Source organism: Helianthus annuus, chromosome 4 (genome assembly GCF_002127325.2).
Source record: "Helianthus annuus cultivar XRQ/B chromosome 4, HanXRQr2.0-SUNRISE, whole genome shotgun sequence".
Taxonomy (NCBI): Eukaryota; Viridiplantae; Streptophyta; class Magnoliopsida; order Asterales; family Asteraceae; genus Helianthus; species Helianthus annuus.
The window spans coordinates 149,550,820-149,568,912 of record NC_035436.2 but is presented as its reverse complement, the minus strand read 5'-3'; the positions used below and the strand labels follow the sequence as shown (position 1 = coordinate 149,568,912).

The following is an 18,093-nucleotide window of genomic DNA, read 5'->3' as shown; positions in this document are numbered from 1 at the left end:
TCAAAGCGGGATCCCGATTCGGGGTTGAACTTGGGCGTGGGTTCACCGATGGAGGAGAGGCTGATTGTGTGGGGCCATGCCAGTTTCAACCAATCCCAGATTTTCTTTGTTTTTTTTTTTTTTTTTTTTTGAATAAAAAAATAAGGGGAGTTAAGAGGGGAGTGGCGCCATCAAATGGGGGTGTTAGGGGAGTTTAAGAGGGGAGTTGACGTGGCACACGGGGATTGGTTTGGCGTAAGAGAGTGCACTCACCTATTAGGTGTGCACCCCCTTCACCCTAAGGGCTAAAAAGTGATTCCTATGGTTCTTACAACTAGAGGTGGTTTTCATTTTAGCGATCCTATATATATATATATATATATATATATATATATATACATATATATATATATATATATTTAAAAAAAATTGGTTTGCCAAATTCTTATGATAAATTACAAAAAATCTGAAGTCTTATTTTGTCTAATTGGCGAATTGTACAAATTTTGGTAAGATGTCCTCTTTTCAATAGGTGGAAGATTCAAATTTTGTTATATATCTATAGATGGTTAATAAAAGTAAATGTTATATATGTATAGATGGTTAATAAAAGTAAATTAGTATTAAAAGTTATTCTAGAAAAAGTTTATCCGGCCACTTAAAAAAAAATCTACGGAGCTGTTTGGCAACATCTAAATGGTTAAATGTTGAATCAATAAGATGTCTGAATCATTAAGTGCTGAACCAGCAAGACGTCTAAACCATTAAGAGATGTATAATGCTTAACTGTTCAGAGTCAAATTTCTGACCAATTCAGATTAGAGGTCTTAACCATTCAGACTCTGTAAAAAACTTAACCATTCAGAGACAAATGTCTGAACCATTCAGACATTTGCTCATGAAACAAACAGTCTGAACCATTAAGTGTTGAACCAGTAAAAGGTCTAAACCATTAAGAGGCTCATTAAAAGGTAAACAAATAGCCCCTACATATCCAATCACTTTCAATTGTCTTTTTAATAATCAGTAAAACCCGAGTAAACCTAATGGTAAAAGATCACTCACGTCAAAAAAACAATAGTGTTTATGACACGGCTTGTCAAGAAGAAAGCGGTTTTGAAAAGAAAAAAATAAGTATAACGTAATTAACATTTATGTCGAATTGTGCACCCAATCCTGTCAGATCCATATATTCACCCCAACCCTCACCTTTTTATACAAGAAAGAATCCGGTTTCGTGTTTTCAACGCTGCATATTACTATTACTTACTACTATTCAATAATATTCATTCCTTTTGAAACCCATTAGCTTCAGCGGGTCTTCCTGTTCCATCGAACCCTAGAAACCCACTCTCATCAAATTCAATAACAATGGCGATGCCAAGTATTTACAGAAGAGTTCTTCCTTCTCCTCCTGCCATTGATTTCGCTTCTTCTGAAGGAAAGGTCAACCCTTTCTTTACCCTCAATTCCTATTATTATGCTTTTCAATTTAGGTTTTTCATCTCACTGATTTTATGGTTATTTCTACTTCTTTTTGTGTTACTTTTGGGTGAATCTTATTTTTGTTGGGATTGATTTTTTTGGGTTTTGGGTTGATGCTAGATTTGTATTTGTACTATTTGTGATGATCAAATTGGTGCATCTGAGTGATGACTGTAGAAAGTTTACTACTTTTATAGATGTGTTTATGAATTATGAGTGATCTTTTGATTCAGAGTTATGGTAATTTATACAAATTGGATACTTTTGATTTTATTTTGCAATATTTATGTTAAGTTTGCACTAGGAACTATTATGTTTGAAATAAAAATCATATTTTTTTGGCAAATTGGATATAAATAATCTCAGCTTTCTCAATTTGGCCGATAATAATCCCAACTCAGTTACACTGGTCAACTTTTGGCTCATAATAGTCCGCCGTTAAAAATAGCTTAACGGAGTTAAGCTTTTTTCCGAATTAAAAGCTGATGTTTTATGGATTTTGATCAGAACGAGGATACAAGTCGATTTATGTAAAACTTACCTTGAAACGATGCTTCAAACGGCTTGATTTTTGTTAATTAGAAGTTTAAACACCCGAATTGAAGCACCGTTTTCGTCGTTTGGGGCAGTATTTCGAGGTAAATTTTACATCAATCAACTCGTATCCTCGTTCTAATAAAAAACCCTAAAACATCAGTTTGTAATTCGGAAAAAAAACTTAACTCCGTTAAGCTATATTTAACACAGACTATTATCGGGCAAAAGTGGATCAGTTCGGATTATTATCAGCCAATAACTGAGTTGGGATTATTATCGGCCAAATTGAGAAAGCTGGGATTATTTAAATCCAATTTGCCTATTTTTTTTGTTGTAATAGAGTGAGTCATATGGAAATTATCATAAGAATATGTTTTTCACTGAACAAAGGTCTTGAATTTCTTCTTTTAACTTGGATATATATGTGTTCTGAATTTGCAGCAATTGTTCATGGAAGCCACTCAAGGTGGGACCATGGAAGGCTTCTTTAAGTTAATCTCGTACTTTCAGACACAATCTGAACCTGCTTACTGTGGATTAGCTACCCTTGCCATGGTCTTGAACGCGCTTTCCATTGATCCTGGTAGAAAATGGAAAGGTACCTTTAGTTATCTTTGATCATGGAAGATAATATCGGTTATGATGATGTTATCTGGTCAGTGTTAAGTATATAACAATGTCTGGAACCTACGTAAAGCGTTAAATGTTTGCAGGTCCCTGGAGGTGGTTTGATGAATCTATGCTGGATTGTTGCGAGCCGTTAGAAAAGGTTAAAGCCAAAGGCATTTCTTTTGGGAAAGTTGTGTGTTTGGCTCATTGTGCTGGAGCAAAGGTTGAAGCTTTTCGCACAAATCAAACCAGTATTGACGATTTTAGAAAGCATGTTATTGCCTGCTCTACTTCTGATGATCGTCATGTAATCTCATCGTATAACAGAGCCACTTTTAAACAGGCATGTTCTCACCTTGGCCGTGTATTGAATTTACCCTCCAAGAAACTACTTCTGATAATTGTTTATTAATGAAAATTATGTATTTTGTCAAACCACATTTGGCATGAGTAATCTCATCGATTGGAGGAGCTGATGTAAGTGCTTTGTTACTTTTCTTATTCTATTGCAGACGGGTACGGGTCACTTTTCGCCTATTGGTGGGTACCATGCCGGAAGGGATATGGCCTTAATTTTAGATGTTGCACGTTTTAAATATCCTCCTCATTGGGTGCCGCTTAAATTACTTTGGGAAGCTATGGATACCGTTGATGACGCCAGTGGATTTCGCAGAGGGTAAATTCCTGCAATCTCTCTCTGTGTGTGTGTGTGTGTGTGTGTTTCGGGCTGTTCACGAGCCGAGCTGAGCTAGGGCAAGCACTGGCTCGGCTCAGATTTGAAACCGAGCTGAAAATATAAACTCTAGCTCGGTTTGGGTAGGCTTTTAGATTTAAAAAGAAAATTAATATATGGCCTTTAAAGCTCAGTGCTCTAAAATATATTTCAATTGTTCAAATGAACATACTTAAAATAAGTTAAACCTAATACATTACAAGCTAAAATCAAGCTCATCAGCATCCTAATAAACCCCCAACTATGCCATAAATATCCAACTGCACACCTAAATACCCGCAAATAATAACCAATTTTTTATAATATGTTGTATTTGTTTAAAATTAATAATATATATCAACAGTAAAATAATATGAGCCAAACCAAGCCAATCTAGCTTGTTACGAACCGAGCAGCGCTAGGCTCGCTTTCTAACCGAGTTGAGCCAGCTCGGCTCAGATTCAAACCGAGCTGTATCGAGTGAGCTTTTTCCTAGCTAAATCGAGCTCCGAGCCATGAGCTTTTTGAACAGCCCTAGGTTAAATACGTTCAATCTGATTCGGTTATTTACTTGTATTCTTTTGTTTCAGTTTCATGCTAATATCCAGACTTCAACGGCCACCAGCATTACTCTATACCCTGGTACATCCATATTCAAGCATTACTAGACCTGGCAAACGGGTCGGGTCATGGGTCAAAACGGGTTCTGGTCGAAACGGGTTCGGGTCAGAACGGGTTCGGGTCAGAACGGGTTTCGGGTCGGGTTGGTTAAAAATGTTTTTTTAAAGAGATTGTACATCAAGGGGTGTCCGGTTCAAAACGGTACTGGTCGAAACGATTCGCGTCGAAACGGTACGCGTCGAAAAGGTTCGCATCAAAACGGTTCGCTTTGAAATGGTACGGGCCGAAACGGTTTGCGTCAAACGGTACGGGTCGAAACTACCAGTAAATTCAGCACCAAGCTACAAAAGAAAAATAGAAATCCATGAACATTGACAACATCACCAAGCAACGAAAAGCCACAAACTGGATACAGTCACCTGAAAACATCACAGGATACCACTGTTTGAACAGTTAATTAACTGCCAATACTAACTGGGAATATAAATGATAAAATGAATCATATCAACCAGATTAACAAAGTCTGTTAGATCACCTATTTTTGTCGCATTGAGTCCTTTAACCACATTTTATGTTACTTTGTTTACTATAATATACACGTTAAAAAACATTTTGAACGGTTCGCGTCGAAACAGTACGGGTCGAAACGGTATTGGTCGAAACAGTACGGGTCGAAACGGTATTGGTCGAACTGGTACGGGTCGAAACGATTCACGTCAAAACGGTTCGTGTCGAAACGGTACGAAACCCGTCCCGACCCGAAACCTGCCACGTTTCTTTAAGACACTAACCCACATCGACCCATATCTTTAATGTTGTAGACCCGCTTTGACCCGAAAATAACAAGATGGAATTTCAAGTGACCCATTGTGACCCATTTAGTTAAAATATCTTACCCAAACCAACCCATATAATTTTAAAAGCAACCCAAACTAACCCATTAGAAGGCTTTGGGTCAAGATTGCCCCCTCTAAGAATTACTCATATGTGTTCACATGTGTCATGCTTTAGATTTTTTTTTTTTCAATTTCAGTATCATTGCTGACAAGCACATACATCAAGCATAATATTGGAAGAAGTGCTTATTGCGATTTTTATACCCATTTTGATTTTGTATGTTGCCAATTGTTGCAGAGTTGTAAGCACGAGAGTTGGGCTAATATCGCAAAGTACTTGATGGAAGATGTTCCCGTATTGTTGAGTTCTAAGAACGTGAAAGATGTGAAGGATGTTCTTTCCATTGTTTTCAATTCTCTTCCTTCAAAGTTTCTCGAATTTATTAAGTGGGTTGCGGAAGTTAGAAGAACCGAAGAAGGCGGTCAAAGTTTAAGTCCAGAAGAGCAAGAAAGGCTTTCTATCAAGGTATCTTATTCGACCCATCTACTTATCAATGGGTTGATTCGGGTTATGTTAACGGTTTCTTGGTGTTTGATGTAGGGGGGGATATTGAAACAAGTTCAGGGCACTCAATTATACAAGCACGTCACCGATTTTCTCTTCACCGAGAAATCAGGTTGCGGGGGCTCACAGTGTTTGGGTAAAGAAACCAGTTTGACCGATATTGCAGCTAGTGTGTGTTGTCAAGGAGCAGGGGTTCTGGAAGGAAACACTGAATCCTCTAACGGGTTTTGTTGCGGGGAAACACGTGTACATTGCATAAAGTCCAACGGAGACATGCCACCTGTTACAGTAGTGTCTGGGACCGTGACAAACGGCGTTGTTGAACAACACGTGGATATGCTGGTTCCTTCATCTCCGAAAAATTTAAATTCGTCCAGCCCAGAAGTAACTAATTGCATCGGAATGCATCCAGCTAGCAATGATGTTCTTACCGCACTTTTACTGGCTTTACCGTTACAAACGTGGTCTGGTATCAAAGATGATACCCTGTTGCAGGAGATTAATACGCTTGTTTCTATGGATAACCTTCCCGATTTGCTTCAAGAAGAGGTACAATTTTAACACGGTTACTTATTAATGGGTCGATTTGGGTAAACGGGTCAAATTGGTTTAGTGAAAAAAGTCAACTTGTTGCAGATTATGCACTTGCGTGGACAGATGAACGTTCTCAAGAGATGCAATGACGATGAGGTAGAGAAGGATCTTTCCGCACCTTCATTTTAGCATCTTAAATATCCTCTGTATATCTATTTTTCTTGTAATAATATTAAACATAAACCACTGAGAAAGGCAGAATATGATATGTTAACTTAAAACTCTTAAGCAAAATGCTATATCCATATCTATTCCCTCTGTGTTTTAGGTCAATCATCAAGAAACAAGACATGTTTTCAGGAGATCAGATCCGGTTAGTAACAAGTCAACTTTGTTCCTACACGGGTCAAACTTGCATAATCAAGGTTTGTCATCACTAGGACAACAACAACGAGCCCATGATTGCTGTAGCAGATTTTTTGAGAGATTTGAAAGGCCAGATCGGCTTTCGGGTGGGATCAAGCGCGTTATTACATGGCCTAAACCAATTGCTTATACACCAAACATGGGTTCAAGGTCTATATTTTCTCTTAATTATTTATCTCGTTAAGGGTATTATAGGTGTTATTGTTACTAGGCTATGATTGTAGGTAATTTGTGCAACAAGTAAGTTCACATTACTATTTTAATTTGTTTTCCAGAAGTAAATAGAATACATAAAAGTAAATTTTGCAATCTTTCTTTTTATATAATAGGTGGAACTCTAAATACCAATTTTTGTTTTTGTTTTTTTAGGCTATCCGTTATGGTTTCATAGTTTTTCATTGCCACATTGTAAAGCGACTGCCACATCATGACACATTACCTTAGCGCTTTCACTTTTTTTTTCACTAAGCCTCTGAATGGTCATTAAGAGGCTACCTTTTAATGGAACCATTAAGAATTTTACCAATGAGAAGGTAGAAGAATGTGACATGTGATGATTTACCATTCAGAGGTTACCTCTTAACTATTCAGACTTGAGGTTACCTCTTATTCATTCAGAGGTTTTAAACTATTAAGAGGTAGCATCTGAATGGTCATTAAGAAGCTACCAAACAGCCCCTAACACAGTTTTGGTTTTACAAGTTTTCACTACAACTCAATCATTTTGTACTAATTACTTATTTATTTAAATGTTATTTTTTATTTTAACTAAATAAATTTGATAAATAAGATAAAAAGTGCAATTATATAAAAAAGGTACACTAATGTTAAAAATCCAAATACAAAACTACAATAAAATTTAAAAAAAAAGTACAATAAAATTAGAAACCTATAAATCAATCTAACCGTTGGTGAATCTTGTTTGATTGTTTTTGAACATTTGGTTGTCCAAATCCGACATATCGTAAGTGTTCATCCGAAGCACCACAAGATCACATGCAACTGTCTTTTGTTCCTTGAGGACTAACAACCTTTTGATATTCTCGTTGAGATTATCAACTTGGGCTTGGATGTCGAGATTGGTTGAAGATGAACGACACCTTTGTTTCTCGCTTTTGTGCGATCTCTCCGCATCACCGGAGCGAGCAGTTCATCCGGGAGCTCAAACTTATCCTCCTTGTCGGTCTAAATTAAATTGCGACCGTGCATCCGAAGCGGCTTGTGAGGATGTTACATCTTGGGAAGATGTGCTCTTCGACCTTTTGGACCGTGTCCCGCACGTCCATAAGCAGGACGAGATGCCACTTGGTGCTATAACTTTAGCAACGGTTTCCCCATTGTTAACGAATGGAGTTTATCTTGTTTTTAGATTTTATGGATTAGCTAGCACCGCTTTGTCTATCACGATTTTTGTCGTGAGGGACCCGTTTGTGTTGGTAGTACAAAGTAGGGTTGAGCTTGGGGCATGGTATTTGTGGATATTGGGTGTTTTGGGCGTAATGATGATAAGAACTGGCCGCTTGTGCATTAGGTTGAGATTCGGGGGCACCTGGCCGATAACACCAGATGAATAGACTCGGAGCAACGAGTAAATTGTTGGGTTGGGCGTTCGGGATATTGGTGAGCTTTGGTTTTGGTTATAGAGGTTGTTTGGGTCATTGTGGTTCCATGGAAACATATTGGATTTTTATGGTTCGAGAGTGAGGTAGTGCGGTAAAAAGGTAAAACTGTACGTGTAGAGAAAGTTAAAATAAGATTATTTTTGAAGTAAACGATCTCATGACTGTTGAAATGGGCCCTCACCCTTTATCCCTTCACGAGCATTAAGCCCCAAACGCCCCACCCTTTATCACGGCCACATAGACAGGGGCGTTAGCCCATCACAACTGGCCTTACAAGAATTGATGATTTTCACACAATAAAGAAGCAGATATAATAGTTTAAATTTAAAAGGTTAAATGACATTTGAAATCTAAAGGTTAAATGACATTTGAATCGTCTTACCGAGATTAACATGTGGGAAATTAAAATATCTCAAAATTATTTTCCAGAAGAGTGATAATAAAATTAAAAGCCCGCCTTCACTTCGTAATCAAAGTACAATATCAAAACTGACAAAAAAGGAATTAAAACATGGCAAGTGGTATCTTTTAAGCTGATTTAAGTGCTTTAACCGCTTTCTCGGCTGCATCATCCAAATCCTCAGCTGTAATCAACGTCATCCCGCTTTCCTGTTTATCCCGCCACGAAGCGTGTCCCATTAACATTACATAACTAATCATGGGAACTTCCATTTTATAAATTGAAAATATATACCTTAAGAATCCTCTTTCCTTGATCAACATTTGTGCCTTCAAGACGAACCACAACGGGCACCTTTAATGCAACCTGAAAACAATGAAAAAAGTCGGATCTTTACATTAGAAGGTTGCCCAAAAAGTATTCTTAGCGCTTTAATAATGAAACCCCGCAAGTTATTTTATTGACGTTGCAATAAATGTGATATTGACTCACATGTTTAGCAGCATTAACGATCCCACTCGCTATCACATCACACTTCATTATTCCTCCAAAAATGTTAACTAATATTGCCTTCACTTTGTCATCTGATGTCAAGATCTTGAAAGCCTCAACAACCTGCACCATTTTTTAAAAACTTATTATTAGGGGTGTGAACAAGCCCAGAGGCTCGAGAGCTACTCGTTATCGGCTCAGTTAAAAGCTCGAATGAGCCAAGCTTTAACGAGCCCGAGCTCAAGCCTGAAATAGAGCTCGTTTAGTTATCAAGCCCGATCTTGAGCCTGAAATACAAAGCTCGTTTAGGGCTCGCGAGCCTAAACAAGCCCAAACAAAAATTTATTTATTTTATATATATTATAATAATAATGATAACATTGGCGAGCCGAGCTCGAGCTGAGCTTTGGGTTGTACTCGCGAGCCGAGCTCGAGCTCAAATAAGTAGGCTCGAACCGAGCCGAGCTCAAGCTTCATAAAAACATGACGTCCGAGCTCGAACTCAGCCGAGCTCGGGCTCAGCCCGGCTCGTTTACACCCCTAAGTTATTATGAGTCAACGGGGCTATAAATATTAAATACCCCATGAGAATTTTTGAAAAATAGTTGTACGTTTAAACAAATACTCACCTGTCCTTCAGAAGCATTCCCACCAACATCTAGAAAATTGGCAGGTGTTCCTCCATGTAACTTAATGATATCCATTGTAGCCATTGCCAATCCAGCACCGTTCACCATGCATCCAATTTCCCCATCCAAACCGATATAATTTAAATCCGCTTTTGCTGCTGCCACCTGTCACAATATTAACGAAGATTAAAGTTGATGATATGGGTTAATCCGGGTTATGTTTCATCTCAAACCGGTAGAATAACAAAAAACCAAATATACCACCACACAACTGAAAACTTATACCTCACGAGGATCCTCTTGTGTTGGATCACGAAGAGCAAATATCTCTTTTTGACGGAAAGCAGCATTATCATCAAAGTTTAGCTTAGCATCAGCAGCTACCAATTTGTTATCAGAAGTCTCCGCAATTGGATTGATCTGAAATAGGAGGTTTAAACTTAATACCAACATATGAAAACTAGAAAGTAAAAAAAAAAAATGAAGCCAAAATTTCTGCGTAGAGATGATTAATTCTCACCTCCAACTGTGTGCAATCACATTCACGGAAAAGGTTATACAACTTCTTGACTTGTTCTATCGAAGCGTCTCTGTCAGCTACCTTTGGAGCAAGACCATCTACAACTTTAGCAGCATCTTCATCAGTAATTCCTTTAAAAACATCAATTGGCACCTGTAGAAAGTATAATCAGTCATCCGTAAGTGGATAGTCATCGAACAATGACACCGAACACGAGAAGAAAAAACTGTCTAAACAAGGCGTACTTTAATGATCATGTCGGGGAATTTCTCAGCAAGGTCTTCGATGCTGGTTCCTCCCTCTCGGCATGCAATGATAAGCTGAATTGTGTGTGTCAACTGTCAAGCTTTCATTAAAGAGTAATAATAGTATAAGTAAGAAGAAACAGCTTACGGGACCAGCAGTTGTACGATCAAGAGTGATTGCAAAGTACATCTCATTCACAAGTGACACCTTTTCACACAAGTAAACCTGCACCCGAGTATAGTGTAAACAACGAGTATATCTTATGTGTGCATAGCTGGCAAGTGACAACAAAGATATTACGATGACTAAGTATATAATATGTCGAACCTTGCTGACAACTTTGCCTTGGGGGCCAGTTTGTTTAGTGACAAGAGTCTGCCCAAGCATCTTTCCTACATGAACAAGTTATAAGGCAAAAGGATTAGTAATCTATCCATCAGTGAAGAGAAATTAACTTTTTTCCGTATTTATGATAGCCTTAGTGAAGATGAGAAGAAATGAAATCATACCAGCTATCTCTTCTGCTTGTTCAATCTTGACGATGTGAACACCGCCCTGAAGACCGCTTGTGAACTTCCCTAGGCCCCGTCCACCCGCAAGGATTTGGCTCTTAACCACCAACTGAACCAAAAAGAAAAGAGTGTTTTTTATATGAACAAACCCGTAAACAGGTGGCTCACCAAGTAGCATTACTATTGGTGGTTCACAATATTTAAAGTAGGACACGCCTCACACGCTTTTTTGTTTCTAAACAAAAGGTCAAATAGACAAATGTTATGCCAAAATGTACCTCCTTTTCGTTGGGAAATGTCGTTTGTATGGCTTTTCTGACTTCCTCAACAGAAGAAACAGCGACACCTTTCGGAACGTTAATACCGTATTTACTCATCAATTCCGCTCCCTGATTTCAAAAACTTAATGAGTAAATGACTAAAAGATATATCATATGAGAATTTATCCATCTTACGTTAGAATCTGCTAATGTGGCAAATTTTTTGTGATAATAAGACTTTTGTAACAGCAGCTAAACGCGCTCGTAAGATCAATTCATCGCCTAAAACTAAAACTATCATCTTTTAATTATACTATTGTGTTTCCATGCTCTTAATTTGCAAGGGAAATGAAACCAATTGATGAACTTTGCTTGAGCATGAAGCAACCATAAACAATAAATATAGGGTTTAAACCCTTCACTAATGTTCTATTTCAAAATGTAAACAAAATCATAACCATAAATAAAAAAAAAAAAAAAAAAGATTATTCTAGGGTTAGATTAAAGACTTTGGTGATGATAAGACAACAGAAATCAACGACCTGATACTCATGGATGTTGAGACGGCGGAGCTGCTGCTGTTGCCAGTTTCCGGCAACCTTTATCGATTTAGTCGCCAGCTTCTTCAACAATCCTCTCACCATTTTTCTTTTTCTTTTTTCTTTCTAAATTTCAAATCTGGTAAATAAAAATAAAAATGAAAAAAAGAGTTGAATAACAGATCGAATATAGAGTAACAACAGAGAGATCAAGAAACCTGATGTTGAGAGCAAATCAAATCAAAGACAGACGCTAAAATTATTGGCAGCCGAATGACTTACACGCCGGAATTGGTGAAGCCTTTTTTTTTTTTTTTTTGCAGTTTTATATTTTCTTCAAGCCTTTTCTATTTTCGCAAAAACAAATCAAATCAAGACTTTACATAAATAAATTGCATATTTTTTACAAAAAAACAACTCACCTTATGTTATTAATTTATTAATAACTAGTATTAAGCCCCTACGTTGGTGGCGGTTGTCATAAAACTGTGTTAAGTAGTAGCAATACTATACCATTGTCAGCGGCCACCAACACTTGAAAAACTCGTAAAAACAAAATAAATAAAAACGGAAAAAAATAATGCCGAGTGAAAAGTTGACGTAAAATCTTTGAATCATGCACGCTCGTTGCTGAGAAATTAAACCGAAACGTAAAATATAGAAAAAAAATAACTAAGTCCATCCAGGACCCGCGTGTTGGACGAACTTGTCAAACGAAGAAAAATAGATGTGACGCGACGGGCCAGTCAAACGGGAAAAAATATACGAAAAATGTTGAACCCCACACGCACGTTGCGGTGCGTTAACTCACAAAATTTAAAACGAAACGAAAAATTTGGGAAAGATGAAAAATGTATGGTGGACCAAAATTGAAAATAAAAAAGAGTTGGGATTAAATTGCAAAAGATGAAAAACTTTGGGTTAAAAGTGAAAAAATGTAACACCCCAAATTCTCATAAAAGTTAGTAACAGAATGATGGTTAAGTTAAAAGGTAAATGACTAAAGTGAATGGGGATTAAAAGATGAGGGACTAGATATGTAAATATGGAATTAGAACATGACAGAAAAAAATAAACCAGACAAGTCTGGTGTGTGTGTGTGCGATTGTGAGGTCCAGGGGGAGAACTCCTTCCCTCTCAAAACCCTAAATCACAAAATCCCATCAATTGAAAGCCAAATTATTGAAGAATCGAATGCATGAACTAAGAATCCTGATTATCTAAGTGTTCTTGATCTCAAGTAAGTGAAAATTTGTGATTTGATGATGTTTGATTATATGGGTTTTGTGTAATTCGTGAATGTAATACGAAATTCAGTATGATTAATGGTTGCTATGAAGGTCTAGACATCAATAGATGCTAAATTTCGAATATAAGCATGATTAGGACGAAACCCACTTGCATGTCAAGTAATGTTTAACAATTGTGAAGTTTTATATGTTAATTTGATTGTTGCTTGATGAAATTGTTATGAATAGTTGATTTAGAAATATGTGCTCATGATTTGAATCATAGATTTCAAAATAGTAGGATGTTTATGTTCATCAATGAGAGAACTATGGAAATTGTGTTTAGGATACTTGTACGTTGTGCTAAACTAGTGTTACGCACACAATGTGTTCGATGAAATGTCTAAGTGAATTTAGTTATGGTTTTTACACGAATACTTGTTAAATTGATGCAACTTCTTTATGATAATGATGTATGTGATTAGTAGACGCCATAACGTACTATAAGGATTGTGAAAGTAATGTTTATGAAAGCTAAAGTATGAGATTATGACATATAGGCACGAAGAAGGAAGAAGGCGCAAGTCACTCGAAGGCACAAGCATCTCAGGATCGCGGTAAGTTCATATGAACTTTATGTACTCTACATGTAGATTCATGAATGATAATATTTAGTACTACGAACTTAGTGTAAGTTTCCTTATAAATCATGATTGAATAGATGCAAAGAGTTATATGGAGAAATGTCCAAAAGATGATGTTGTAGCAAATTTGAAATGACCCGTCTAATGGGTTGGAATGATAAGTAAAATGATTGATTGGAATGATTGGGAACTTGACTTGTTCATAACGGGTCAAATGATGTAAGTATAGTGAAAGATATGGTATGTAGCGATTCATTTCAAATGAATCGGAAAGTAGTATGATGAATGTTTCCGAAAGAGAGAGTGATAATGTTAGTAAAGTAACATGTTATGTTAACGGGTCGAATAATGATACGGAAGTAAAGGATTTTCAGTTGTTACGTAGTATGAACTAACAAGTGTTTTGTTGGAACTGATGATCTGATTATTTCAACATGAAGTCGATATAATCAGTTTTTAGTCTTTGGCTCATCATATCTTGCTTCTTATACTAGCTGTCTTTGACTTTCATTCACATTCCGCATTTAGGCTCAGCATGTCAAATATATTTATACTCGTAGAAAAAGGGCCACTACTTCGTAGTTCGATTAGGGCCTCCGTAAACGTAGGAACGGCACTGGCAAACGTCTACACGAGAAGAGGTGGACCAAATGTCTGCAAAGTGTAGTAAAAAAAGTGTTTGGTTATCTCAAAACCCCACATTTGCAAACCTTCTCTTCTCCCCTTTCTCTTTCAAATCTGTGCTAACCCATACACCCCGTTCACCCCTAAAACCGCAAACCTACTATTATTCATCGCTAATTTCGTCACATTCTCCACCGATTCCCCCACATTCCTATTAAAATCACCCCAATTATTATTATCATTATCACCCACCAACAAACTGGAACTACAATTTCTAGCATCTGTAACTGGGTCCACAGCTTCTTGAAAGAAACTGTAATTATCGTACCGAACGAAACATCCGTCGAGGAAGATTATGTCGGAGGTACGAGGAAGGCAGGCGGGGACGGTGGTACGGCTCTCTCATCTTCTTCATCCTCACCCCCTCTTTCTCTCTCCTTAAAAAAACCCCATAACCAAAGCAACACCACTGAATCGCCGTGACTGTTAGGGTTAGGGTTGGTGAAGGTGATTGGGGAATTCTTCGAGGAAATCGGAGTTGCAGTGGGGGCCGGTGGTTGTGGAAGAGGTGGAGGTGGTGACCGGCGGCGTGGAGGAGGAGGAGGTGGTGACCGGTGGCTGTGGAAGAGGTTGGAAGAGGTGAGAAGATGTTAGACCATGTCTGCGTGGGGAAGAAGACACGCAGAGCTTTGAAGACATTTTTTAATGAAATGTCTGCTAAAAGCTAAACGTCTGCGCATGGTCTGCCCGGCGCAGACATAAGAGACTAGAAGAGGTTTTGGGGAAAAAACAAACCCCTTAGACCATGTGTAGCTGTAACAATTTATAATGCCCCCACCATGGGGCATTATCCGACACGTGGCATCCTAGTCACACTTGGGCATTATAGCAAAAGTGGTGTAGTGGGCATAATGCCTAAATAATGCCCCTACCAATTATTAAAAAAAAAAAAAAAAGCAAACAACAACCTGATTGGCTGGGCCACATGCAAAAGAAAAGCCATTGGTCAAACCATTCTCATTTCAGCGTTACTATTAAAACGCCCAACAACAATTTTTGATTTTTTTTAAAATAACGCCCCATGTAATGGTGGTGGGGGCGTTACCGGGCGTTTTTTTTCAATTTTTTTTAAAAATAACGGCCCACTACGGATGGTCTTAGAGAAGAAGAGGTAAAATAAAAGAAGCAGATAAAATATGGAGGTCTTGAAACCAAACTAATTACTTGTTTGAATAGTTTTATTGGTTTAAACCTAATCACAAACCCTCTAATTTATACAATTGTTAATACGATTATTAATTGAATATAAACATGTATGCGTAGTTGAATGGTGTGTGATGATGACATATGAAAAATAACTTCTGAGCCTCTTTGTTTATTTGTATATCGTGCGGGAATCTCTTTAGTGTTCTCAAATAAATAAGTCAATCGCCTATGACCCATTCCTACCTGTTACATGTTTTAGTTATCTTTTCAATGCAGTTTGCTGTATTAAATATTATTATAATCATAAATTCGCAACAGAGAAAATCAAACACAATATAATTCAAGATCATAGCCTAATCTGCTTTAAAATAAAATAGTGTTATGAATATCTTATGATTTTTAACTAACGTTTTTTAATACGTCAAACTTTATTTCTTTGACACCCTTTTTTTTGTGGTAAAGCTGCTTCACATAAGCTCTAATCCAGGAAGCTCGGTGAAAGTTTGGGCCTGAAGTCCGAATCTTTGTAATTGTTCATGGGTCTGTTTTCTAGAGATTGAATCCAATGGGCCTTAGAGAAGCTGTTGTCTGCTGGTGTTAGTTGACTGGTCTAACGGTTGGGACATTAGTTTTTTTGATATTCAAGTATTAACAAAAAATATTAGTTTTTTTTTTTTTTTCTAGAGATTGAATCCAATAAGCACAAAACCAAACCTTATTAATTAATTGTTTAAGCTAAAAAGAAGATGTCAACTTGTATTTGGTTTTGTGCTTATTGTATTTGACATTTTGTGCTTTTTATATTTTAAAAGTCATTTTTTATTAATTTATTTTTTGGTTGAAAAAATGGAAGGAAAAAAAGGTTGAGAGGTATGTGGCAACGTTCAAATCCTTGACCTCCTTTGTGGAGGTTGCAATGCTAACTAGTTGTCAGGGCCGGGCCGACGGGGTGCGGGGTGGGCGATGACACAAGGCCCAAACCCTTCGAGGGCTCAAATCTTATTAATTTTATATAAAATTTACGCTATATAAGATAGAACATATATGCACTGAATTGAGATATAACACAAATGAACCCTTGTATTAGTGGTTACTGCATTTCTTAAACAACAAAGAACACAGGTTCTAATCCCAGCGTCTCCGAATTCTTTATTCTAACTTATTTTTTTGGATTTTTTTGTGACATTTAATGCTTAATTTTTGTTAACTGCATACCAAACCTTTTAGTCACTCAAACAACCAACGAAACAAAACATATGAGAGGAAATCTAGACTTTTTCTATTCACTATGTATCTATTAATCTAATTGCCATTTTTTTTATGTAAATTCGGGTTGATAAACATTTTTTAATCTAATTACCGACCGAATGCTACTTTCGAGTTTAGGGTTCCATCTTGTTTGGTTTCAGGTTAATCGGGTAACACACTAATCATCAAAACAACTATTAACATATAAATGGAATTGGATGAGGGAACCTTATGTTATTAATTTATTAATAACTAGTACTAGTATTAAGCCCCTACGTTGCTGGCGGTTGTCATAAAACTGTGTTAAGTAGTAGCAATAGTATACCATTGTCAGCGGCCACCAACACTTGAAAAACTCGTAAAAACAAAATAAATAAAAACGGAAAAAAATAATGCCGAGTGAAAAGTTGACGTAAAATCTTTGAATCACGCACGCTCGTTGCTGAGAAATTAAACCGAAACGTAAAATATAGAAAAAAAAATAACTAAATCCATCCAGGAACCGCGTGTTGGATGAACTTGTCAAACGAAGAAAAATAGATGTGACGCGACGGGCCAGTCAAACGGGAAAAAATATACGAAAAATGTTGAACCTCACACGCACGTTGCGGTGCGTTAACTCACAAAATTTAAAACGAAACGAAAAATTTGGGAAAGATGAAAAATGTATGGTGGACCAAAATTGAAAATAAAAAATGTGACAACCCGAACCTTCACGGTTAGTATCGCTTTCTTAACTCAGTTAAACCTAACTAACTCGGTTAGAATTGGATAACCTACATCTTATTAACATTAGAAAATATAGAAAATATGTCACAAACTGGTAACTTGCATCTCGAATGGGCCTGATGTTACATCTTGTTAATATCAGTAAGTAGGTCGACTCTTTTATTGTTAGTTATTTACTAATCAGCCCAACACCCTATATGTATTGTAATCTAAGCCCTATTGTATTGTCTAGTTAATAAGGTAACCGGCCCAATTTCTTTATTGTTAGTTAATCGGCCCAACTCCCCTTTTATTTAGGCACACGTATTGTAAACTAAATCAAACTCCGATTAAGTATAAAATCATAACAAACCCTACCTCTCCTCATCTTTGATTCCCTGATCGCACGAACTCTGTGGACGAGACCCCCTCCCTCCTTTGAAGCATCGTTCCAGTAATTGTTTCTGGTTAGTGAATTCATGATTCGTTAAATCCTCAACTATTTGATTGTGTTACATATGGATTATGCTTAATAAGATTTCATGCTTATGTGAACGATTTGATTAACAATTATGATATTTGCGGTTACTTGTGAGCTTAAATAAATTAATCAAATTAGTGTGCCATAGTCACCTGTTACTTTGAGTTGAGGTTTTGACACATCTGGCCGAGGACATGCTTGTCGATTATTGTATATATTAGCCTGCTTATTAGTTGCAATGTTGTTGACTTATGGGTATTGGTTATGAGATGCTGATTAACATATAAGTATTGTGATTCTTGATTTATTATGACTTTGTTACACACCCTAAATACCCTGGTGATCATAATGTTGGTTCGTGAATTTATATAGTGGGTGATCATGTTGATGCTTCGTAATATGTGCTAAGGGAGAGGGATCGGTTGTGGG

The 18,093-nt window shown here is 37.1% G+C and overlaps 2 protein-coding genes and 1 long non-coding RNA gene across 3 annotated transcripts; 2 read left to right on the top strand and 1 right to left on the bottom strand.

The window, feature by feature from the left end:
* Positions 1 to 1,111: 1,111 nt before the first annotated feature.
* Positions 1,112 to 6,615, top strand: LOC110936785 (glutathione gamma-glutamylcysteinyltransferase 1). Its single transcript, XM_022179185.2, has 9 exons — positions 1,112 to 1,425; positions 2,443 to 2,599; positions 2,715 to 2,953; positions 3,123 to 3,286; positions 3,913 to 3,964; positions 5,078 to 5,305; positions 5,381 to 5,893; positions 5,981 to 6,034; positions 6,207 to 6,615. The coding sequence occupies exons 1-9, from the start codon at positions 1,351 to 1,353 to the stop codon at positions 6,486 to 6,488; spliced, it is 1,764 nt and encodes a 587-aa protein (XP_022034877.1). The 5' UTR covers positions 1,112 to 1,350; the 3' UTR covers positions 6,489 to 6,615.
* Positions 6,616 to 8,237: 1,622 nt separating this feature from the next.
* LOC110936786 (succinate--CoA ligase [ADP-forming] subunit beta, mitochondrial) lies at positions 8,238 to 11,878 on the bottom strand. Its single transcript, XM_022179186.2, has 13 exons — positions 11,743 to 11,878; positions 11,528 to 11,663; positions 11,004 to 11,114; positions 10,723 to 10,834; positions 10,541 to 10,605; positions 10,361 to 10,438; positions 10,213 to 10,287; positions 9,968 to 10,120; positions 9,733 to 9,867; positions 9,448 to 9,612; positions 8,819 to 8,941; positions 8,621 to 8,692; positions 8,238 to 8,535 (listed from the first exon to the last, which is right to left on the bottom strand). The coding sequence occupies exons 2-13, from the start codon at positions 11,627 to 11,629 to the stop codon at positions 8,455 to 8,457; spliced, it is 1,272 nt and encodes a 423-aa protein (XP_022034878.1). The 5' UTR covers positions 11,630 to 11,663; positions 11,743 to 11,878; the 3' UTR covers positions 8,238 to 8,454.
* Positions 11,879 to 12,631: 753 nt separating this feature from the next.
* On the top strand, positions 12,632 to 16,053 carry LOC110934824. Its single transcript, XR_002588659.2, has 3 exons — positions 12,632 to 12,764; positions 13,314 to 13,370; positions 15,690 to 16,053. It is a non-coding gene; the product is annotated as an uncharacterized LOC110934824 (long non-coding RNA).
* Positions 16,054 to 18,093: the final 2,040 nt, after the last annotated feature.

Coding starts and splice junctions, on each gene's coding strand:
- LOC110936785 (XM_022179185.2), top strand. CDS start 1,351: ATGGCGATGCCAAGTATTTACAGAAGAGTTCTTCCTTCTCCTCCTGCC. Junction 3,287..3,912: donor GCCAGTGGATTTCGCAGAGG/GTAAATTCCTGC, acceptor CTTTTGTTTCAG/TTTCATGCTAATATCCAGAC. Junction 5,306..5,380: donor AAGAAAGGCTTTCTATCAAG/GTATCTTATTCG, acceptor TGTTTGATGTAG/GGGGGGATATTGAAACAAGT.
- LOC110936786 (XM_022179186.2), bottom strand. CDS start 11,629: ATGGTGAGAGGATTGTTGAAGAAGCTGGCGACTAAATCGATAAAGGTT. Junction 10,439..10,540: donor AAGGCAAAGTTGTCAGCAAG/GTTCGACATATT, acceptor ACTCGGGTGCAG/GTTTACTTGTGTGAAAAGGT. Junction 10,288..10,360: donor ATCGTACAACTGCTGGTCCC/GTAAGCTGTTTC, acceptor CACACAATTCAG/CTTATCATTGCATGCCGAGA.